This window comes from Hyperolius riggenbachi, chromosome 3 (genome assembly GCF_040937935.1).
Source record: "Hyperolius riggenbachi isolate aHypRig1 chromosome 3, aHypRig1.pri, whole genome shotgun sequence".
In the NCBI taxonomy this organism is placed as follows: Eukaryota; Metazoa; Chordata; class Amphibia; order Anura; family Hyperoliidae; genus Hyperolius; species Hyperolius riggenbachi.
Window position 1 is genome coordinate 16,360,388 of NC_090648.1, and position 25,471 is coordinate 16,385,858.

At 46.2% G+C, this 25,471-nt stretch overlaps 1 protein-coding gene across 1 annotated transcript; it reads right to left on the reverse strand.

Annotated features, from left to right (window-relative positions):
* Positions 1 to 1,006: 1,006 nt before the first annotated feature.
* On the reverse strand, positions 1,007 to 2,194 carry LOC137561827 (olfactory receptor 5AR1-like). Its single transcript, XM_068273183.1, has 2 exons — positions 1,991 to 2,194; positions 1,007 to 1,765 (listed from the first exon to the last, which is right to left on the reverse strand). The coding sequence occupies exons 1-2, from the start codon at positions 2,192 to 2,194 to the stop codon at positions 1,007 to 1,009; spliced, it is 963 nt and encodes a 320-aa protein (XP_068129284.1).
* Between the last annotated feature and the right edge of the window lie 23,277 nt (positions 2,195 to 25,471).

Below are 25,471 nucleotides of genomic sequence, written 5' to 3' on the forward strand. Positions count from 1 at the left end.
GAGCAACTCAGAAAAAGTTGAAAGCAGAGGACCAGCATGACAGCCACTTAAAGAGCATTTTGAAAACAGGAGTAAATATGGCAGACGTTTCATACTGCTCATTACAAGTTTCCTTTAAAAGCACAACATGAAACGACAGATGTATGGAGAATCAGTAACCTTATAATGTGGGCCATATTGCATAATAGACACAAAAGCTGGCTAAAAAGTTTTTGCATTGTATCTGAAAATATATAGAGTAGGTATGATCTGTATTTAATAATCTTGGAGGGAAAATAGTACTTCCCAAGGCGTTGTCACCTCACCCCCATGTAATCAAATGTGAACGTCGGAGGTACTTGAAAAGATAATAAGAGTTCATCTTTGCAAAAAATATCAACATTTATTTATTTTTATTTATTTATTTATTTGTATCCAGCAATAGAGCTGGTGTAACAAGGTGCCGATTGCATAGGTTGCATCAATGTATCCAGTCCATTTCGAGTCTCCAGGGACCCTTCCTCAGGCACATTAAAATCTATACATGGAACAGTGAACTATACCACAGGTCCCAGAGTTAATGCGGTAGCCGAGACAATCTTGAAGCAACACGACACTGCACAATGAGATATGTGGAGGTAAGAGTTAAAAATTAAACTTCACATGGCCAAAAATCAGAAACACTGACAGTGATGAGAAGTCCAGTGCCTGGAGTTAAAACTTGGTTGTTTAGTACTGTGGTAGGACCTCATACGTTCTTCTATGTGGAAGGCTGGTGGACATCAGAGTTCAAATTGCAAAATCATGTGAAATATACTGCATAGAGGGCTGTGATTTGCTGTTCATAATCAGGTGTCACCTTTGTTTCCTGTCCAGGCTAAAGCATGTGGCAATTACAAGAAATCAGGGCCTGACTAATCTATCACCTGATCAATCTGATCACATGATTCTCCATAAGTTCTGCAAGGCACGAACAATTATAATCAGAATCTACATAAAAGACAACAAGTGAAACAAAAATATTATTCTAACTGCATCTGAGGCATTTGTTAACTGAGCCCCTGATGACCCTCTTCACTTCTTGGTTCCTCAGGCTGTAAATAAGAGGATTCATCATCGGCAATAGGACTGTATAAACTATGGAGGCCGCCTTGTCCTGCTTCTCAAGGACCTTGGCAGGAGGTCGCAAGTATATGAAGAAAACAGTCCCGTAAAATAAGGAGACACATATGAGGTGGGAGGAGCAGGTATTGAAAGCCTTCTTTCTGCCCTCGGTAGATTTTATCTGTAGGATGGAAAAGACAATAAAACTATAGGACACTGAAATCATGGCCATAGAACCCATGCCACAAGAAATTGCAATAAAGAGTGTCATTAAATTGCACCGTAAACTGCTGGAGCAGACTAGCTTTAGTAGTGGTGATACGTCACAGAAGAAGTGTTCTATGTAATTTGGTCCACAGAAGTCCAGACTGAAAACGCAGCTGGTTTGGGCTATAGAGTGCAAGAAACCAACAGAAAACGCAAACACTATCAGACCTAAGCATTTTTTGTTGGTCATCACAGAAACATAATGAAGTGGGTGGCAGATAGCAGCATATCGGTCATACGCCATAGTGGAGATTAAAAGGGCTTCAGTGACAACCAGAAAATCAAAGAAAAAAAATTGGATGGCACAGCCTTCGAAAGAGATTAACTTCAGTTTGGTTGTGAGATCAGCCAACATCTTAGGAGTAACAGCTGAGGAATAGACAATGTCCACCATAGAGAGTAGTGTAGATAAAGACTAAAGGTGACTGGCACTCGAAAGGGCTGGAATAGGCAGTCGGAATTAAATACCAAGCAGACTGTGCTCTTTACCTGGTGAAGAGTTCACAATGTATTTGCTGAGAAGAAAAGCAGGTCCAGCACCAGTCTCAATGCTTCAGTGAAATTTTTAATCCTCTGACGAAGCAGGGGGACCTGCGAAACGGCTGTCAGGCCGTCCTTTTGTACCTCCATGTGCTTCCACCATAGAGAGGTAGGCCAGAAAGTGGTACATTGGGGTTCGGAGGGTGGGGGCCGTAAGAACTGCAAAGATTATACCAAAGTTGAACACAACACACACTAGATATACTATCAGGAAAAAGGTAAAGAGGAACGGGATAAGCTGTTCATCATCGGTAAGGCCAGAAAGCACAAATGTGTTCACCTTGGTCTGGTTCATGTGACTCATTGTCGTCTTCTGTCCTCTTACAGCATGTAAGCAACTCAATGATGTGGTTGTCTTAGCTAATACATAAATTCCCAAAGACAGTTTTTAGTTAAAGTAGTATGAAACGCAGTAATCAAACAGTTAAACACAGCACTTTCTTTTTCAGTGGGAAGCAGCTTGTATGTGAAGCTGGGAAAGTGGTTACATTATCTTGTTTATGTTTCCTTATCAGCCACTATTAGTAAACATTACTGGCAGTGCGTCAGCTTGCACAGTTAGCAGAATGCAAAAAAGGAGAGAAATCTCACTAAATGCATTATAATATATACATTCAGCAGCTTTGCAATAAAATGCAATGGCATCTTTCAGCGCAGATAAACTGTACTTTGAAAACTTGCTATTTCTAAACAGACAATAATTCTTGTGCAAAAAAGCAATATGATAACTGTATGGACAGTATGGTTAATTAAAAAAAAGTACAAAACACGATTTTATTAAGTGTCAGGTCAGAGTTTAACCCTGCTTTAAGAAATTATTATAGTCTTTGGTAAATCCTATCTCTAACCATAGAAAACCATAATTGGGAGTAATATAGTGGTTGCCATTGGTTTCTTCCTTGTAAAAAATAGCAATAGTAGTTGTGTGGATCATCTACTGTTCATAGTTTCTAAATCATTGACCAAGAACCAATATGTAAATCAGGTGTTTTGACTCTATTGGCTGTATGCTTCTTTCATGTGCAAGTCATAAATGTCTAAAGACAAAATATCAGGATAAAATCCAGACATTGGACTTTACATTTGACACTTTTTTTTTTTAAAGTGGAGCTGTCAGCCATACTATCTTAGAAATAAAGAAAAAAAGAACAAAAAACAAAAAAAACAAAAACAAAAAGCAAACACATATATAAGTAGATAAATACTTTCTCTACTTACATAACATATGTACTGCACCTTCCACGTTTTGACTTTAGTGATTTTCCTATAGTAAAAAAAAGAGAAAATCCTTGTTAGGATTTTACATTTTGTCTGTGTCTATCTTGAAGCCATCCTGACATCATTTCCTCCCTTACTCTGTCTGTGTATCATTGCCCGCCCCCCTCCCAGTCTTCAGACACTCCCACCCACAGTAGAAAGTGCATTAAAAAATATTGGCCAATCACAGAGGAACAGAGGTGTGGGAAGGGGAAAAAAGAGGGGAAAAGGCTCCAGACAATCAGCATGCATTAGTTAAGTCTGAGGGGAAAGTAAAGAATAAAAAAAAGGAAACCCAGCATGCCCTGCAAGTTCCTTTGTGTGGCAGATGTGCCAAATAAGAGCCAGGGAATCTGAGGAATGTTGTTTTATGGAGAAGGAAAATAAAAGTTGTCACAGGAGCCCCAATGGCTGACCGCACTTAGCCTTCTAAACGGTGCCAGCGCACAGATCGTGCGAACTCTGGTCGCAGTCAATGCGCAGGAACCGTTAAGAATTAGCCGCAGACAACTCAGAAGGGAGCCTGTGAGACACGGGTAATTACAACGTCACCTACTGGTTCAGAGTAAACTGCCACCACCGCGGTTACCATGGGACCGTGGAGCCCATTAACTGACTAATCCTGCGAATAAAACGGTTAAACACACGATATTCTGTCTAGCCAACAACAAACAAACAGTAGCGTATCTTCAGAGACCCGGGATCAGTTCTGTGTGTGCTGATAAGCAGGGTAGCAGACAGTGAATGACTTGGAGAAAGTCGTTTATTCACGCAATATAAATAATTAATATATACAGACAATTATTAAAATCAACAATCATTAAAACAGTAATAGCCAGTATAAAAAATAAAAGAAGGGAGAAAAATACTTAGTTCCTGGAAAGATGTCCTTTTTGTGGGAAAACAGAGTTCTGGGTTTTCAATTTGAGTTCAGAGTTCAGACCAGGTGGATGCCAGCATATCCTCAAGCTGGCATCTGATGAATTCAAGATGTTTCAGTGTGGAGGACACTGAGTTTGGGTCCTCAGCCATTCTTATGCCCCTGCTTCAGTAGGAGGGAGTGAGGGTGGGGAGCCATACACCCCCTTAGAAGATGAGATGAGCCCTCCCCTTATCCTGGGGGCTAGAAATCATATCTACCCATATATGGGCTCTATCTCACAGAACCGTACAGGTCAGGGCAGATTTATTAACATTTTCAGGTCTGTCTCGATTTACCCAGCGCCCTGATACCAGACATGAGGGGTGGGACCCCTGTGGTATCATCAGGGCATTTTCAAACTGCCTAACTGGCAGTCCTTACCTCAGAATGTTCTGAAACTTCCTCAGAACCAGCACCGGGGCTCATGCTACACTTCCCCCACGTTTGGTGAAGCTGCCATCTCAGGAACCCCAGAAATATTACAGATCTGGGAAGTTATGGATTATGCCATGAGACTTCAGGTTTATTCAGGGTGTGTTCTAGCTGCTAACAGCTGACTTTCCTTTGATCTTTACTAGGGAGCAAAGTGTCAAGACCTCCCGTGGATTCGTAGCCTGCCGGGCTGTACCTAGGCATCCTTTGGTTAATTAACATCTCTATGAGATCAGCTAAGTGTCACCTGGTTCCCAGAACCAAAAGGGGAATTGTGCCTTCCACAGGGAATATGTCCAAGCTAATTAACACCTTCCCCCCAGGCTGTCACTTCAGCTAAGACAGATTTCCCAGCTGTTCCTAAGCAGAGGGATACTGCACATGAGATCTTGGTTTAACGATTTGTGTCGCAAAGCGACCGCAATCGCGTTTTGGCCGACTGGGCGTCACACCTCCCCTTCCTGATGCTGTGTAGGGGGTTGTCAGCAAGACATCCGCCGTAGCAGCCATTGGCGCTGCTGGGTCTAGTTCCCCCTGACACCGGGACAGCCCATCGGCGTTTTGGTGTCGGCTGCCCGCTTTGTGTTGGATCGTAAAGTCGTACTGTTGCAATGACAGGCTCCACCGTAGGAGCTTGCCATTGGTCCCAGCAGTACGGTTTAGCCAACTGAGGGGGTTATGGTCGGTAACAATCGTGAAAGAGCGGCCGTACAGATACGATTGTAGTTTCTGTAGGGCCCACACGATCGCTAGGCACTCCTTTTCAGTGGTGGAGTAGGCTACCTCTCGGGGCAGGAGCTTCCGGCTCAGGTAGAGGATAGGGTGTTCATCTCCCTTTCCATCCACCTGGCTGAGGACTGCGCCGAGACCGTAGTCAGAGGCATCGGTTTGCACAACAAACCGACGACTGAAATCCGGGGCTTGAAGCACAGGGGCACTCGCGAGTGCCTGCTTCAACGCTTGGAAGGCGTTCTCGCAAGCGGGGGTCCAGCTAACAACCTTGGGGTGTTTCTTGCTAGTGGCATCGGTCAGGGGCTTCGCCAGGGTACTATAGGCTGGAACAAATTTCCTATAGTAACCGGCGGTCCCCAGGAACGCCTGGACCTGTTTTTTCGTGATAGGCCGAGGCCATGCCAGGATGGCGTCAACCTTTCCCGTGTCAGGTTTCAGGGTGTTACCCCCCACCCGGTGACCTAAGTACTGCACCTCGGTCATACCAATCTGACACTTACTCGGCTTAACTGTCAGATTGGCTGCGGCCAGCCTCTCTAGTACCTGGGACAGGTGTTTGAGGTGTTCCTCCCAGGTGGGGCTGAACACCGCAATGTCATCCAAGTATGCTACAGCGAACCCTTGCAGTCCCTCCAGCAGGTCGTTTACGGCCCGCTGAAACGTGGCAGGAGCGTTCTTCATCCCAAAGGGCATCATCGTGAACTCGAAGAGGCCAAAAGGGGTGATGAAGGCCGACTTCTGCCTCGCATCAGGTGCAAGTGGTATCTGCCAGTACCCCCGGCTCAGATCCATGATTGATAGGTACCTGGCGGACGCCAGCGTATCCAACAACTCATCGATGCGAGGCATGGGGTAGGCGTCTGTAGTGGTGATGGCGTTCAACTTCCTGTAGTCCACGCAGAACCGAGTTGTCTGGTCCTTCTTGGGGACCAGGACAACAGGGGCTGCCCAGGCACTACAGGACTTTTGAACAACCCCTAGCTCCAGCATCTCCCTCACCTCTTTCTGCATGTCCGCTTGCACCTCTGGGGAGACGCGGTAAGCGGATTGCCTGATGGGGGGATGGGTGCCCGTATCTACCCTATGCACTGCCCGACTGGTCCGCCCCGGGACACCGGAGAAGGTTTGCTGGTACGGACCCAGCACCTCCTGCAACTGCTCTTGCTGGGACGAGGAGAGTTGTGGGTTGACGCTTAGGTCGCTGTCCACATCTCGTATGTCAGCCAGCAGGTCTAACAGGGGGTCTGCCTCTCCCTGCTCTAACCGGCTGCACACTGGCAGCACATACTTGGTCCTGTCATGGTGGGCCTTCAGCATGTTGACATGAAAGCTTTTCTGTTTCCTGCCTCCCATGTTCACCAGATATGTCAGAGGGTTTAACCGTTGCACTATAGTGTAGGGTCCCTCCCAGGCCGCTTGCAGCTTGTTCTGCCTCACTGGAAGAAGGGCATACACTTTGTCACCTACTTCAAATGACCGCTCTCCAGCAGTGCGGTCATACCAGAGTTTTTGTTTGGCCTGAGCCTGGGCCATGTTTTCCGTTACCATTTCTGTGAGGGACTCCATCTTGTCCCTGAACCTGAGAACGTAATCAACTACAGAGACATCTGTGGGGTCCCCCTTGCCCTCCCACGTCTCCCGCATCAATTGTAGTGGTCCTCGGACATTCCTACCATACAGGAGCTCGAACGGGGAGAACCCGGTAGATTCCTGCGGCACCTCCCTGTATGCAAACAACAGATGAGGCAGGTATCGTTCCCAGTCCCCACCTTGCGACTCAACAAACGTGGTCAGCATTTGCTTGAGCGACCCGTTGAACCTTTCACACAGTCCATTGGTCTGCGGGTGGTAGGGACTGGAGACAATGTGCGTCATCTGTATCTTTTTGCACAGGGCCTCCATGAGTCCGGACATAAACTGGGTTCCCTGATCAGAGAGCATCTCCGCAGGGAACCCGACTCGGGAGAAAATGTTAAGTAGCGCATCGGCTACCTTGTCCGCCCTCAGGGAGGAAAGTGCCATGGCCTCAGGATAGCGGGTGGCGTAATCCACCACCGTCAGGATGTACCTTTTGCCACTGCTGCTGGGAGTGGGCAACGGTCCAATTATGTCGACCGCCACTCTGTGAAAGGGCTCACCTATGATTGGCAGTGGACACAAGGGAGCTTTGCGGGGATTCCCAGCCCTTTTTACCTTTTGGCAAATGGTACATGAGCGGCAGTAGTTCGTCACATCTATCCGCATTTGAGGCCAGTAGAAATGTCCCCGGATACGATCAAGTGTCCTGTGGATCCCCAAGTGCCCGGCCAGGGGAATGTCATGTGCGGACTTCAGCACATGCCCCCGGAAGGCACTAGGTACCACAAGCAACTTGGTACCCATCCCCATTTCACCTTCGGTGGGGTGTACAGGCTCACTGTACAACTTCCCACCTTCCCAGTATACCTTGAAGGTAGCCTCGTCTGTGAGGGGCTCAGAAGCCTGTTTTCTGAGGGCCTCGAGGCTAGGGTCAGTCTGGAGTGCTTGCACAAATGCAGCACTCTCACTCTCAGCCAGCTGGCCCGTGGCATATGAGGTTAGTGGCTGAAGGGTACCATCCCTGTGGTCAGAGGAGGGGGAGGAGGCCGGAACCTCCTCCACCTGTTCTGAGCTCAGGTTCTGAGCAGTACGGCTGCGTGTTACTGCTAGCACAGGTATACCTTCAGAATGGCACATATTGGCATCACATACATCATTGTTACAAGCATGAATAACAGTAACAGGAACATTTTCATCACAGACAGTTTGTACATCAACCACAGGTTCCCTTGAACTGGGCACGTTCAACCCACCTCCCCCCTGTTCTTGCCCCTGGGTGCAAAGTACCTGGGTGTGGGCAGAGAGTCCGTCTCCGTCCTGGCATTCCACAGGGCTTGGTGCAGGTTCATAGTACGACACCAGCGTGCCCAAGTCGGTCCCCAGCAAAACGGGGACCGGCAGTTGGTCCAGGATCCCAACAACCTTCTCGTGGACCCCCACCCCCCAGTCGATGGACACCCGGGCTTGGGGAATGTGCGAAAGAGTGCCCCCCACTCCAGTGAGGGTGAGGTACTGGTCAGGAATGATGGCCTCTGCGGGGACAAGGTGTGCACGCACCAGAGTGACATCTGCTCCGGTGTCACGGAAACCAGTGACAAGCTGGTCATTCACAGTAACCAGCTGGTGATTGCTTGTGATGGGGGAGTTCCCTGTCCCCGTGGCAAACATCATGTTGGATGCGGCTCCTGGTTGGGGTACACTGGCGGGTGGCGTCTGCCGCGGGCGAGGTGCAGGTGGTCCAGGTGTTGGGGTGGTCTGCCTCCGCTCCGGACAGGTGAACTTCATGTGTCCCGTTTTGTGGCAGTAGTGACAGGTGACCTCTCCAGGGGCTGCAGACCTGGGTGCAGCAGCTGCGCTGGGTGGCCTCTGTGGCGGACGGCTCACAGGGGCAGGAGAGTCTGCCAGAGTATTGGGCTGACCTCCTCTCCAGCTGGATGGGGCAGTTCTGCGGGTATCAGCCACCCGGGTAGTTGCAAAAGTCTCAGCAAGGTCTGCAGCGACAGTTGCTGAAGCCGGCTTGCGTTCTAGCACAAATTGTCGTACATCAGCAGGGCAAATGTTCAGAAATTGTTCCAGGACTATCAAGTCCTCCAGGACATCATAAGACCCTTTGGTGAGGCCTAGAGTCCACTGCCGGAGTGTGGTGAGCAAGCTGCTGACCACATCTCGGTACGAATCAGAAGACTTTTTCTGCCAGGCCCTGAACTTTTTCCGATAGGCTTCTGGCGTCAGCTGGTACTTAGTAATGATAGCGTCTTTTATAGCAGCATAATCATTGTCCTTCTCCGCAGGCAATTCTGCGAAGGCATCAAGCGCTTTGTAGCGCAGCAAAGGTGTCAGATGTCTGGCCCACTGGTCTTGGGACAGACGATACTGACGGCATGCTTTTTCAAAAGACCGCAAAAACAAGTCAATGTCAGTGTCTTTTGCAATATTAGCAAATTTAAATTTTGCACTTACGGGTGCTGCAGCTCCTTCAGCAGGGAGGCTGGGCGGTGAACTCCGGCTGGCCTGTTGAACTTTTGCCATGTTTAGCTCATGCTGTCGTTGGAGCTCCCGTTCCGTAGCAGCCGCTTGCCGCTCCCGTTCCTCCCGCATTTGGCGCTCTGTCCGCGCTTCTGCAGATTGGCGCTCCTCACGCATGTACTGCAGGTACTTGTCCAGGTCAGTGTCCATCAGCTTTTGTAACGCCTGCTGCATTAGCGGATCAGTACAAACGGACAGTCCAGTACTGGCCAGTTCCGGGCGAGTACTGTCAGAAACTCGGGGATTGGGGTCCACACTGACATTCTCCGGCGTAACTGTTGATGCAGGGCCCTCAGGATGCACAACCTCTGTACGGTCAGGAGTCTCAGTCTCTGGTTCCCCTCGATTGTCAGATGGGCTGGTATCCACTTCAGCGGACACTCCCGGCTCCCGCAGTTGCTGGGTATCCCATTGAAACAATTCCGTTACCAGGTCCTGTTGTTTCTTGCGGCCGACATCAATGCCTCTCTCTTGGCAAAGATTTTGCAGGTCCGCCAGGCCCATTTTCTTGTAGTTCCCGGACATTTCCATGCCAAATAAAATAAAACTTTTGGGGAGGGGTACTGGCTACACAGTCTCTCTGTATATATAAAAAATATATTGCCTTCCAGCTACACCAACGAATTAGTTCGTTTCTCGATAGCGCTAGCGCTATCGTAGATACTTTCAGCACAACACAGGTCCCAACCGCTGCCTAACACTGTCACAGGAGCCCCAATGGCTGACCGCACTTAGCCTTCTAAACGGTGCCAGCGCACAGATCGTGCGAACTCTGGTCGCAGTCAATGCGCAGGAACCGTTAAGAATTAGCCGCAGACAACTCAGAAGGGAGCCTGTGAGACACAGGTAATTACAACGTCACCTACTGGTTCAGAGTAAACTGCCACCACCGCGGTTACCATGGGACCGTGGAGCCCATTAACTGACTAATCCTGCGAATAAAACGGTTAAACACACGATATTCTGTCTAGCCAACAACAAACAAACAGTAGCGTATCTTCAGAGACCCGGGATCAGTTCTGTGTGTGCTGATAAGCAGGGTAGCAGACAGTGAATGACTTGGAGAAAGTCGTTTATTCACGCAATATAAATAATTAATATATACAGACAATTATTAAAATCAACAATCATTAAAACAGTAATAGCCAGTATAAAAAATAAAAGAAGGGAGAAAAATACTTAGTTCCTGGAAAGATGTCCTTTTTGTGGGAAAACAGAGTTCTGGGTTTTCAATTTGAGTTCAGAGTTCAGACCAGGTGGATGCCAGCATATCCTCAAGCTGGCATCTGATGAATTCAAGATGTTTCAGTGTGGAGGACACTGAGTTTGGGTCCTCAGCCATTCTTATGCCCCTGCTTCAGTAGGAGGGAGTGAGGGCGGGGAGCCATACACCCCCTTAGAAGATGAGATGAGCCCTCCCCTTATCCTGGGGGCTAGAAATCATATCTACCCATATATGGGCTCTATCTCACAGAACCGTACAGGTCAGGGCAGATTTATTAACATTTTCAGGTCTGTCTCGATTTACCCAGCGCCCTGATACCAGACATGAGGGGTGGGACCCCTGTGGTATCATCAGGGCATTTTCAAACTGCCTAACTGGCAGTCCTTACCTCAGAATGTTCTGAAACTTCCTCAGAACCAGCACCGGGGCTCATGCTACACTTCCCCCACGTTTGGTGAAGCTGCCATCTCAGGAACCCCAGAAATATTACAGATCTGGGAAGTTATGGATTATGCCATGAGACTTCAGGTTTATTCAGGGTGTGTTCTAGCTGCTAACAGCTGACTTTCCTTTGATCTTTACTAGGGAGCAAAGTGTCAAGACCTCCCGTGGATTCGTAGCCTGCCGGGCTGTACCTAGGCATCCTTTGGTTAATTAACATCTCCATGAGATCAGCTAAGTGTCACCTGGTTCCCAGAACCAAAAGGGGAATTGTGCCTTCCACAGGGAATATGTCCAAGCTAATTAACACCTTCCCCCCAGGCTGTCACTTCAGCTAAGACAGATTTCCCAGCTGTTCCTAAGCAGAGGGATACTGCACATGAGATCTTGGTTTAACGATTTGTGTCGCAAAGCGACCGCAATCGCGTTTTGGCCGACTGGGCGTCACAAAAGTGATTTTTAACTTTTGGATTACCTGGTTAGCATCTTATCACTTGTTTACCAGATAAAAATAAAACATTGATTTTTGATTTTATGCCCGACAGTTACTCTTTAAAGAGAATCTGTATTGTTAAAATTGCTCAAAAGTAAACATACCAGTGCGTTAGGGGACATCTCCTATTACCCTCTGACACAATTTCGCCGCTCCTCGCCACATTAAAAGTGGTTAAAAACAGTTTTAAAAAGTTTGTTTATAAACAAACAAAATGGCCACCAAAACAGGAAGTAGGTTGATGTACAGCATCTCCACACATAGAAAATACATCCATACACAAGCAGGCTGTATACACCCTTCCTTTTGAATCTCAAGAGATCATTTGTGTGTTTCTTTCCCCCTGCATCTCTCATGCACTGAAGTTTCAGGCTGCTCTTTTTTCTCCTGCAAACAGCTTTGCCCTTGTCTGTAATTCTTCAGTATGTGAAAGCCTAGCCAGCTCAGAGGACGATTTATCCAGCTTGAAAAGATAAGAGAGAAGAGAGAAGCTGCTCTAATCTAAACAATACACAGGCAGTGTGCAGAGAGGGGCCTGGAAGGGGGAGATTCATCACAGAACCACAACACTGAAGAACTTGGCAGCCTTCCAGACACAGGCCGACAAGTCTGACAGGGGAAAGATACATTGATTTATTACAGAGACTGTGATAGTACAAAGTGCTGCAGTAAGCCAGAACACATTAGAATAGCTTTTGGAACTTGTAGGATGATAAAAAACAGGATGCAATTTTTGTTACGGAGTCTCTTTAAAGGACCTCTGTCGCGAAAATCTTAACATTTAAATACATGTAAGAAGTACGTTTCTTCTAGAGTAAAATGAGCCATAAGTTACTTTTCTCATTGCTGTCACTTACAGTAAGTAGTAGAAATCTGACATTACCGACAGATTTTGGACTAGCCCATCTTCTCATGGGAGGGTTCCTAGGGTTTCCTTTATTTTTAAAAGCACTTAGTGAATGGCAGTTGCTCTGTCCAACTGCCCAAAAAGTGTGCAGCGAGTAGGGAGGCTGGCCAGCATCTTCAAATCTTTTTCAGGGAATATCTTTATAAAGAATAAAGTTCATGCTGAGAATCCCCTATGGAGAGATGGACTAGCCCAAAATCTGTCAGTAATGTCAGATTTCTAATATTTACCAAAAGTGACAGCAACATAGAAGAGAAGTGATTTATGGCTCACTTTACTCAGGAAGAAATGTACTTCTTATTTGTTTGCGTTTTATATTTTAAGATTTTTGCGACAGTTCCTCTTTAAAGGGGGATAAGATGGCAGCTTTTACAGTACGTACTTCTTACAAAATGTGATTTTCTTTTAAGTTATACGTGTACAGCTGATGTTTTATACATCCTTCGTGTAAGTGTTTGTATTATGGTTTATTTTATAAGTAGTTATTTAAAGTGCCACACATCAGGAAATATTTAACGTTTGAACAATTTATTGAGTTTTTCAGTTTGAGTTTTATGTTCTACACTTGTTCTTGTTTTCTGTAGTAGAGAGGAGTTAGTGTCGTATTCACTGTTTGTGTATCATTTCCTTTTCTCAGGACTATCAGTGTTTTTATTAAAACTTCATGGATAGTGGTTTTCATGGACTGCCCCTTTCCCCTAAAAAGGCAGAGAAAACAATAACAACACAAAAGCCTTCAGTATAGATAGCCTGGTATGGGTGCCCCCAGTACAGGAAGCCAGGTATAGATTCTCCCAGAATAGGTAGCCTGGTATGGGTGCCCCCAGTATAGGAATCCAGGTATAGATTCTCCCAGTATAGGTAGCCTGGTATGGATGCCCCCAGTACAGGAAGCCAGGTATAGATTCTCCCAGTATAGGTAGCCTGGTAAGGGTGCCTACAGTATAGGAAGCCAGGTATAGATTATCCCAGTATAGGCAGCATGGTATGGGTGCCCCCAGTACAGGAAGCCAGGTATAGATTCTCCCAGTATAGGTAGCCTGGTATGGGTGCCCCCAGTATAGGAATGCAGGTATAGATTCTCCCAGTATAGGTAGCCTGGTAAGGGTGCCTACAGTATAGGAAGCCAGGTATAGATTCTTCCAGTATAGGCAGCCTGGTATGGGTGCCCCCAGTACAGGAAGCCAGGTATAGATTATCCCAGTATAGGTAGCCTGGTATGGGTTCCCCCAGTATAGGAAGCCAGGTATAGATTCTCCCAGTATAGGTAGCCTGGTATGGGTGCGGCCAGTACAGGAAGCCAGGTATAGATTTTCCCAGTATAGATAGTCTGGTATAGGTTCCCCCAGTATAGGAAGCCAGGTATAGATTCCCCCAGTATAGGTAGCCTGGTATGGGTTCCCCCAGTATAGGAAGCCAGGTATAGATTATCCCAGTATAGGCAGCCTGGTATGGGTGCCCCCAGTACAGGAAGCCAGGTATAGATTCTCCCAGTATAGGTAGCCTGGTATGGATGCCCCCAGTATAGGAAGCCAGGTATAGATTCTCCCAGTATAGATAGTCTGGTATGGGTTCCCCCAGTATAGGAAGCCAGGTATAGATTCTCCCAGTATAGGTAGCCTGGTATGGGTTCCCCCAGTATAGGAAGCCTGGTATAGATTCTCCCAGTATAGGTAGCCTGGTATGGGTGCCCCCAGTACAGGAAGCCAGGTATAGATTCTCCCAGTATAGGTAGCCTGGTATGGGTGCCCCCAGTATAGGTAGCCTGGTATGGGTGCCCCCAGTATAGGTAGCCTGGTATGGGTGCCCCCAGTATAGGCAGCTTGGTATGGGTTCCCCCAGTATAGGAAGCCAGGTATAGATTCTCCCAGTATAGGCAGCCAGGTATGGGTGCCCCCAGTACAGGAAGCCAGGTATAGATTCTCCCAGTATAGGTAGCCTGGTATGGGTGCCCCCAGTATAGGAAGCCAGGTATAGATTCTCCCAGTATAGATAGTCTGGTATGGGTTCCCCCAGTATAGGAAGCCAGGTATAGATTCTCCCAGTATAGCTAGCCTGGTATAGGTGCCCCTAGTATTGGAAGCCAGGTATAGACTCTCCCAGTATAGGTAGCCTGGTATGGGTGCCCCAGTATAGGTAGCCTGGTATGGGTGCCCCCAGTATAGGTAGCCTAGTATGGGTGCCCCCAGTATAGGTAGCCTGGTATGGGTTCCCCCAGTATAGGAAGCCAGGTATAGATTCTCCCAGTATAGGTAGCCTGGTAAGGGTACCCACAGTATAGGAAGCCAGGTATAGATTCTCCCAGTATAGGTAGCCTGGTATGGGTGCCCACAGTATAGGAAGCCAGGTATAGATTCTCCCAGTATAGGTAGCCTGGTATGGGTGTCCCCAGTATTGGAAACAAGGTATAGAATCTCCCAGTATAGGTAGCCTGGTATGGGTGTCCCCAGTATTGGAAGCCAGGTATAGATTCTCCCAGTATAGGTAGCCTGGTATGGGGCCCCCAGTATTGGAAGCCAGGTATAGATTCTCCCAGTATAGGTAGCCTGGTATGGGTGCCCCCAGTATTGGAAGCCAGGTATAGATTCTCCCAGTATAGGTAGCCTGATATAAGTGCCTTCAGTATAGGTAACCTGCTATAGGTACACCCAGTGTAGGTAGTGTGGTATCAGTGCTTGGTATAGAAGTTCACTCACCTGGTCCTGGTGTGGGCGCCTCCATGATGAGTGATCTGCTCTCTTCCTCGCTGCTTCCTCCTAGTGTTGCGTAAGCCTGATGCCCAAACCGTGATGCCCAAATGCTAAGTGGTGCTGCTGCCGTTTAGCATCCGGTCACCATAGTTGCTCCCAGCGCTATGCGAGGAGTGCAGTGAGATTTGCTGCTGGATCGTGAACATGTGAGTAATGCAGAAGGGGGTTTGCAGAGCACAGGGAAGCCCAGCCCCGAGGCCCCTGCAGAGGGTGTAGCCCCAGGTCACCACTTGCTTTGCTTGTAGCTAGCGGCAGCCCTGTCTTAAAGGGAAGGTTCAGGGAGGGGATTAAAAAAATAAAAATACATTTCCACTTACCTGGGGCTTCCTCCAGCCCGTGGCAGGCAGGAGGTGCCCTCGCCGCTGCTCCGCAGGCTCCCGGTGGTCTCCGGTGCCCGACCCGACCTGGCCAGGCCGGCTGCCAGGTCAGGCTCTTCTGCGCTCCATTTCCTGGGACTTCTGCGTCCCACGCCGGTGCGCTGACGTCATCGGACGTCCGCCGGGCTGTACTGCGCATGCGCAGTAGTTCTGCGCATGCGCAGTACAGCCCGGCGGACGTCCGGGCACTGGAGACCACCGGGAGCCTGCAGAGCAGCGGCGAGGGCACCTCCTGCCTGACACGGGCTGGAGGAAGCCCCAGGTTTTCTATTTTTATTTTTTTAATCCCCTCCCTGAACCTTCCCTTTAATCACATTGCTGACGCAAGCATGCAGCTAATCCAATCACACTTCAGTCACCTGATCTGCTGCATGCTTGTTTAGGGGCTGTGGCTAAAAAATATAAAAGACAGAGGATCAGCAGGACAGCCAGGCAATGTGCATTGTTTAAGAGAAAATAAACATGGCAGCCTCCATATCCCTGTCACTTTAGCTTCCCTTTAACTGACAAATATATCTACGTCAGTCTGGAAATCAACACGCCTGGAAGCCATAAAGATTCTAAGAGCCAAGCTTTACAAAACGTTTCCTGCCATCAAGAAATAACTGCTACACTTCAAAACACAGGTAAAGGTCCGGTTGAATATCTTTGACAGTTTCATCACCCCTACCCTCCTCTGTGGCACTAACTTTTGAAGCCCCATTACCCACCCAGATCATCTAAAATGGGAAGCCAGCAGGGGCATAACAATAGACACTGCAAGGGATGCAGCCGCGGGGAGGGGGGGGGGCAGAAGCCGCAGGGGGGCCCGTGGGGGGAGAAGTTTAATTTCCCTGTCCTGAGAGACTGAAAACCGAGGGCATGGAGAGAAAAAACTTTCTGCTCTTTGTACAATTGTTCTAATGACTGCATCTGCTCAACCACTGATAAGGAATCATACAAAGATGTGCAGACAAAGTTTTGTAGACAGCCCCTGTTCAGTGTGCAGCAGGGTCTTGTGTATAGCCGCCCCCAGCCTCTCCACCCCTCCCCAGTCGCTGTGTACTGTAGTGATACTGGTGGAGTCTGCAAAGCCAGTTTTGCTCCATCAGAGATGGACAGAGTGAGTGTAATAAGCTGAGACTGGGAGCACACTCGTCTGTCAGTTTTCTGTATGTGCTTTCGGCACACCCTGTGGCTGTCTGTGTGAAAACATGCATGTTTTATCACAGAAGCTAATGTAATTAATAGAGAAAATGCCTGCAGCACTTGACTGCTGTCTGTTTTTATCTGCATAGGGAAAATACATTCAAGTGTGCACTACAGTGCCAGATTTACCATAAGGCACTGTAGGCAAGTGCCTACAGGCGCCTGATGATGGAAAGACAGCTCCCCTCGTCAAGTGCCTCCTTCCCTGTGCAGAGTCCCAAGCGGAGCGTAAATGAGAGGTTACTCACTTGAGTCTCGGCTTTCCACTGATGAGATCTCCCGTTAGTCTGGCACCTCAACAAATTAATACTGAGCATACCTCTTGCTACCTAATGCTAAGGCGCACCTGTAGCTAATTCTGACAGGCAAGGGAAGTAAGGAAGAAGTGACAGCTGGGAAATCCAGTACACACTTTCAGTGGGGTTTGGTTCTGCGGGGTTTTTAGGTTTATGGAGGGCGAAGTCTAAGGAGCAAGGACAACTGTGCCTTCTGTGATGTAAATCTGGGCCTGGTGCACTCGCCAATTGAATAACATTGGTTCTTGGTTTACGTCTGCAGAAAGCGAGGAGGGAGGGAGCCCCATCCAAAGTTTTGCAAGGGCCCCAGTGATTTCTAGTTATGCCACTGGAAACCAGCCTTCTTCATGCCTTCTCCAATTCATCTGAGAACCTCAAGCATTGCTTGCCAGGCTGAGCTGTTTAGATTCATATAATTGGTTGAGAAACAAATGACAGTGCTGTCCTTCTGTGTTAACCTACAAAACAGCAGCCCTGGTTAACTCCACTATGAAGCCATGAAGCTCAATAAAGACCAGAAAAAGCCATGTGCTCTGAAATAAGTTGTAAGTTGCATGGTCACCCTAAATCTAAATCCAGAAATCTTCACAAGAGCCCAGAAAAAAAACCACTACCATGAGCAAAGAGGACTCTTTAGATAAATGGAGGAATTAAAATAAAAGGTCAAAAAAGTTAATAGTATACCAGTCCCTACAGAGAGACTATAACGTGGTCTCATACCTGGAAAAGTCCAAGACCTACTTTAAAAGTGCAAGTCCTGAGTATCTTCAGACTGAATTCTCACAACCTGGAAATTGAGTCTGAGAGACAAAGACAGGCCTACAAACCAAGGAAGAGCATGACCTCTTCGGCCATGAGGACTAGGCTAACTTCCTGATAGACTGCTATAAATATTAAGTAAGCAAGGGCACCCAGTTTAAGTAACTTCATCCAAGAATTCAGCTTCTAACAGGAAGAGAGGAAACTCTACATTCTACTAGGAGAAGACAAAGAGACGGTAACATCTGCTGCACACTATGGGGTTCATCCAAAAATGTACCCCATGCACCACTTAAACATATTCCTAATCTTTTAAATGAAAACGCTTTTTAGCATTTCCCAAACAAAACAATCATAAAAAAAACCCCACTCAAAATAAGTCGTAAGAGGTTAAAGCAGAATATAACCCTGCATTTCAACTTTGCTCTAAAACATTATTTGCAGCATATTATATGCAACCAGCATTTTTTTTACTAGACCAGCATTGGAAGGGTTACACACAGAGGTTTAAAGTTCCTGGAGAGAAATGCAGACGCATCCGAAGCTTACATAGATACATTTTGTTTACTTAAATGTATCTAAGTGTGGAATGTGACTCAATCTCTCTGACTGTGCAGGAGCTGGAGGACAGCCAAAGAGTGTGTAACATTTCTCACTTGTTACATTCTATTTAGTTAAATGTATCTATCTTAACTTCGGATGCATCTGCATTTCTCTCCACGGAACTTTAAACCTCTGTGTGTAACAGTTCCAATGCTGGTCTAGTAAAAAAAAAATGCTGGTAGCATATAATATGCTGTAAATAATGTTTTAGAGCAAAGTTGAAATGCAGGGTTATATTTCGCTTTAAGTTAACTTTGTTAATTATGCTCTTATTTCCTCACTTTATTTTTGTACTTAAGGTATAAAACAGAGAATGTGAAAATGAGGTAAGGCCCATATGCAATTAACTTAACTTGCTCTGCTACTTTTTCTCTGAGGTGATATTTTTACACCTTGTCAAAAAAATTCTACTTTTTGGTACTTTTTTCAAATTGCAAACTACTGAAAAGTGATTTTAAACAGAAGATGAAAAATTATCTCCTAAGAGAAAACGCAGGAGAAAAAGTGAATCGCATATTGGCCCTGGGCCTTGATTCACTCCTTAGGGCTCTTTCACACTAGGGCTGATCCATGCGTTTTGACGGATCGCTCATAGACTGCATTTAGAAAGGTAACGTGAAAGTCAATTTGGCTTTCATGTTAACTGTCACATTAGAAAAAGCATTTCAGAGCATTATGATGTAACACATCTGGGAGCTTGGTAACATCTAGCGACAGTGTTTTCCCGTGGGGTGAATTAGAAGTACCGCCACAAGTCATTACGCAGGCATAAAATCGGTTCGTGCATGCGTTATGTAATGTGAAAGAGGCCTTAGGTGATATTGAATAAAACAGAGAGAGAGAGAGAGAGAGAGAGAGAGAGAGAGAGAGAGAGAGAGAGAGATAATGGAATAAAAACAACTTTTTTTTTATTGGAAAGCTTTTGGTTTTATATCAATTTGAGAGGAGTACGTTAAAATGTTTCATATTTTCAGACACAGTTATTTTTGTTTCCTCATGTCTGCATTCTTCATATATATACTCAGATAGATATACTAGAAATTGGGGTGATGGAGATGTGTCCCTCTTACCTGTGACAACACCAGTGACACACACAGGAGCATCAGGCCTCGTCTCTGCCAGGATCTGTGTCTATATTAGCACAGAATACTCGGGGGAATCCTCTTCACCAGCTCCAGAGAGGACTAATGATTGCTGTTAATTACACGTAAATTACTACTGTAAATTGTATAAAAGCCAATTAACCAGGACGCATTATAATTTTTAAAATGTTTTATTCATTTGTTTCGCTATTTTTGTATATATTTCATTTTTACCAAATACATAAGAATATTACATATAGTTTAATTTGTTCATTTACCTTGAAGCATCCCGCTATTGGTAACATGTTTTGAATAAACTGGAAACTCACTTTGCTGGTACAGTAAAATAAGTCTAATATAACAAAATCAAGCCCTAAGACCCCCCCCCCAACTGAGAAATAGACTTTATAGTTCTTTACATTTATTGCATCTTTACTAGACAGTGTGACAGGACAGTCTTATCTCGAGGGAATAGAGGCCTGGGCCCACATGCAATTCGAATTTTCACCTGACTATTCTCCTGGTGATATTTTGAAACTTGTAAATAAAATTAATTTTAAACCATCAGCAAGCAACAATGGGCTTGATTCACCGGAGTGAAAAGCCACTTAGTGTGCCTTATTAGAGTTAAGGGGCCTTATCGGTGCCCTATCACAGTTAAGAGGCCTTATCAAAGTTAAGGGGCCTTATCAGAGTTAAGGGGCCTTATCAGAGTTAGTGTGCCTTATAAGAATAGCATAGCGAGTGCTTCAAACTTATTCCTGATAATTGACAATGACGAGAGCTCTACTCATCATCAATTATCAGGCATAAGTTTGTAGCACTCGCTATGCTATTCTGATAAGGCACGCTAACTCTGATAAGGCCCCTTAACTCTGATAAGGCCCCTTAACTTTGATAAGGCCTCTTAACTGTGATAGGGCACCGATAAGGCCTAGTTTGTGCCCACAAAGTGTTAAGGTTCTCTAGCCGGCTTAGCGCCGGTTAGTGAATCAAGCCCAAAATGTTCAAAATAGTTTCAAAAGTACTTTTGCCTACTTTTTCCATGGCAAAAGTGCTAAAATGTTCTTTTAAATCGAAGATGAAATTTTTTCTTGTAGGAGAAAACTCAGGTGAAAAAGTGAATTGCATATGGCCCCTGGACATCATATCATACCTATATCATGTATGCAAGGCAATCACAACCAGGACCACTGCCACTGTTCTCTGCCTTTTTCTTCTACGACTGAAGACTGGAGCCTTTGAAAAAAAAAATTCAGGTGGACCAATGGGGAGCCCCAGTGGGAGCTTTGAATATGCCTGGATTCTAGAACAAGTGCAAGGATTTTAGAAAACAATTTCACATCATTATTAACCACTTGCGGACCAGGCCCGTTGAATCAACATCCAGCAGGTTGTGGTACCGTTCTGACCGGACGTTGATTCAACGCCCAGCGCTAACAAACCATCCCGACGTGATCGTGCGCACCCGGAGGGGGAGATTAAGCTGTCATATGACAGCTGGCATCTCCCCCGAGTGATCAGCAGCCATCGCCGTCGGATCGTAGTGATCCACTTTGACAGCGGTGGTGGCAGGGGGAAAGAAGAGGATCAACTCACCTCCCTACCGTTCCAGCGACGATCGGCACCCCCCTCTGCTCTGGCCGGCATCTCTGCTCCGTCTGACGTCAGCACCAGGTCCCGGCTTGATGATGTCATCAAGCCGCGACCCGACCTGAGCGTCATTTGGAGCGGAGATGCCGGCTGGAGAAGAAGGGGGCTACTGCGGCTCATCGCTGGAGCCTGGAAGGTGAGTGATGGCTGCTGCGCTCAGGGGGGACACCAGGCCACACAGGGGGAGACAGAACAGCCAGCCAAAGATGGGATCCGGCTGCCCAACCCCCCAAACGCGCGCATCCTCCTCCACCCCAAAATGCCCTGGTCCTTAAGGGGGGTTAGGCGGCCAGTCCCGAAGTGGTTAATGATGGAAATTGGTCTACAATTACTAGAGGAAGTATCAGGGGCGTAACTAGAAATCACTGGGCCCCCCTGCGAATATTTGGATGGGGCCCCCCCCCCATAGGTGCCAAATAATCGTAATGGGGCAGCGTTTCACTGTAAATTAATTGTAAAGTGGGCAGCATTTTACCAGACAATCGTAATGTGGGCCAGAAAATTGTAATGTGGGCAGAGTTCACCAGAAAATCGTAATGTGGGCCTTTAGAAAATCATAATGTGGGCAGAGTTCACCAGAAAATCGTAATGTGGGCACCAGTCACCAGAAAATTGTAACGTGGACAGCATTCACCAGACAATCGTAATGTGGGCAGCGTTCACCAGAAAATCATAATGTGGGCAGAGTTCACCAGAAAATCATAATGTGGGCAGAGTTCACCAGAAAATCGTAATGTGGGCACCAGTCACCAGAAAATCGTAACGTGAGCAGCAGTCACCAGAAAATTGTAACGTGGACAGCATTCACCAGACAATTGTAATGTGGGCAGCGTTCACCAGAATATCGTAATGTGGGACAGAAAATCGTAATGTGGGCAGAGTTCACCAGAAAATCGCAATGTGGGCAGCAGTCACCAGAAAATCGCCATGTGGGCAGCAGTCACCAGAAAATCGCCATGTGGGCAGCAGTCACCAGAAAATCGCCATGTGGGCAGCAGTCACCAGAAAATCGCAATGTGGGCATCAGTCACCAGAAAATCCTAATGTGGGCAGCACTCACCAGAATATCGTAATGTGGGCAGCAGTCACCAGAAAATCCTAATGTGGGCAGCAGTCACCAGAATATCATAATGTGGGCAGCACACACCAGAAAATCCTAATGTGGGCAGCAGTCACCAGAAAATCCTTTTGTGGGCAGCAGTCACCAGAAAATCGCAATGTGGGCAGCAGTCACCAGAAAATCGCAATGTGGGCAACAGTCACCAGAAAATCGCAATGTGGGCAGCAGTCACCAGAAAATCCTAATGTGGGCAGCATACACCAGAAAATCGTAATGTGGGCAGCAGACACCTGAAAATCGTAATGTGGGCAGCAGACACCTGAAAATCGTAATGTGGGCAGCAGACACCTGAAAATCGTAATGTGGGCAGCAGGCACCTGAAAATCGTAATGTGGGCAGCAGGCACCTGAAAATCGTAATGTGGGCAGCAGACACCTAAAAATCGCAATGTGGGCAGCAGACACCTGAAAATCGCAATGTGGGCAGCAGACACCAGAAAATCATAAAGTGGGCAGCAGACACCTGAAAATCGTAATGTGGGCAGCAGACACCTGAAAATCGTAATGTGGGCAGCAGACACCTGAAAATCGTAATGTGGGCAGCAGACACCAGAAAATCGTAATATGGGCAGCAGACACCTGAAAATCGTAATGTGGGCAGCAGACACCTGAAAATCATAATGTGGGCAGCAGTGACCAGAAAATCGTAATGTGGGCAGCAGACACCTGAAAATCATAATGTGGGCAGCAGACACCTGAAAATCACAATGTGGGTAGCAGTGACCAGAAAATCGTAATGTGGGCAGCAGACACCTGAAAATCACAATGTGGGTAGCAGTGACCTAAAAATCGTAATATGGGCAGCAGACACCTGAAAATCGTAATGTGGGCAGCAGACACCTGAAAATCCCCCTGCAGTGACGTCAGCGGCGGCGGGATACATACCTTCTTCCTTGCGTTCCATGGCCGCCTTCTCGCTCTAGCGGCTGACGTCACTTCCGCTTCCGGAAGTGACGTCAGCCGCTAGAGCGAGAAGGCGGCGATGGAACGCAAGGAAGAAGGTATGTATCCCGCTGCCGCTGCTGCCCGCTGCCCACACACATTCACTAGCTGGAGGGGGGCGCAGAGGGGAGAGCCCCGAGGTGAGGGAGAGGGGAGAACTTCCCCTCTCCCCGCCGACTGTGGGCAAGGCTTTCCCCTCATGCTGCCACCCCTCCAGCCCCCCAAAAACGGCCACGAGCGGGCCCCAGGGGGGGGCCGGGCCCCCCCGCGGGCGCAGGCGCTGCAGGGCCTATTGCTACGCCCCTGGGAAGTATGATCCAAGTCCGGCTTAGGGATTAAAGAAAGGTTGGCAGAGGAAATCTACCCTCGGCTAGAATAAAGTTAAATGAGGAAACTACATGGGGAAGCTAAAATAGGGGTGAACGTCTTATATTAAACTGTGGAGAAACCATAGGGTCCAGGGGCTGAGGAGGATTTCAGAAAACCTGTAGGATAGCCATTCTATTTCACTGGCATCATTGGCAGTAGAAGTCTGATCAATCCTCTAATGATCTTATGTGGAAGAGTTTCAAGAGAGTCCGAACTGTTATGCACCTTATAGCAATGGGGAGGCTTAAACGCTTGGTTTAGATTACGTGCAAACATTAGAGAAGGGTTATGCGCATACACTAAAAAACCTAGCTTTAGTAAATCCCATGACTTTTTCTTTTTTATTGTTGAGAAAAATGTTAAGCTCAGAACGTTTATGCTGACGCATGAGACCAACTGCAAGATACCCCTTTTTCTTTTCTTTTATTTAAAAAATAAAAAATAATAATAAAATAACGAGAAAACACCAGTCTGAGACCAGCACTATGTCTTATGAGAGTTACACTTCCCCTTACTACAAATTAGTCCACTGATTGAATCAAGTTAAAAAAGAACATTGGGCAGCTGAAAAGCTGGTAAGCTAATACTCTTATGGTGCCATTTTGAAATGAGCATTACGGCAATAGAGATTTACGTGAGTAAAACAATTGTAAACTTTTAACACTGGCAATTGTTATAATTAAATGAGACCCAGCGACACAGAATAGAAACATTTTACAACTTGGTTGACTGAAGTTATTTCAAACTAACTTCTTAAGTTCTGCTTCAGGACCCCAGCAGTAGTGTTGGTCACATAGCTCATTGTGCGATTTGACGGACATTGGATCGAACAGGCCAAGATTTTTGGGGTCAATCGAATTACCAAATTCAAATTGCATTAAAGTCGGTGCCGCCAAAATTTGCAGTTAATAGCAAAGCACCCATATATGTTAGAATCATAAAATTTGCTTTTAAGGAAAACAGTAAGAACTAGGGGAAAAAATCTTTCAAAAATACCTTTTTGGAAAAAAAATATTTTAAAAATTCATAGAAAAAAGTTTTTTTTTGTTTTTTTTTGGGGGGTGGGAAAATGACGTTTGTTGCATGGGTAAAAAGAAGTTAAAGAGGTTTGGGAGGAGGGACTGTATGCTTTCACATTGCAATTGTGAATATTTTTGTAAACATGTGATTATGCAAAATTCGAGTTAAACACCAGTACTGATTACAGAAAATCAAAGACTTTGAAAAATTTCACCTGATGACACTGATCCCATGCTTCTCCATGATATTTGCTTCACATGAGCAACCCTAATCTGAACACATGTATGAAAAACAACATCTTACAAACATCATTCTACAGGTGAAACTCAAAAAAGTAGAATAGTCTGCTTTTAGTCTGCATTTATTTTAGGTAAAACTAATAAATAAAATGACTTATTACATGCAAACTGAGATATTTCAAGCCTTTATTTGTTATAATTTTGATGATTTTGGCTTACGGCTTATGAGAACCCCAAAATCTCAGACCATTAGAATAATGTGAAAATGTTCAATATTCTTGGCTCAAATTGTCAGACTCTAATCAGCCAATTCATCCAAGACACCTGCAAAGGGTTCCTATTCCATATATTAATGTCACCTTTGAAGTTAAACTACTGAAATACAACGAATGACACGCGCTAAAATTCAAATTATACCTTTATTAATAAACCCACATACGTCATATGCTCTGTAAATTCACAGATATTCCCCTATATTCCCTCAGTGGGTTAATTACTCATCCATACACCACACATCCACAATGAAGGGCCCTTCAGTACTCATAAACTGTAAAATCAAAAAATGAGTATACTCCTGATTACCAGAAAAAAGTTTAAAAACAAATGTTCAAAATATTAAAAATATCCAGGGGAAAGATCCACTATACCCCCTTTCCTCGTAATGCTTCCTG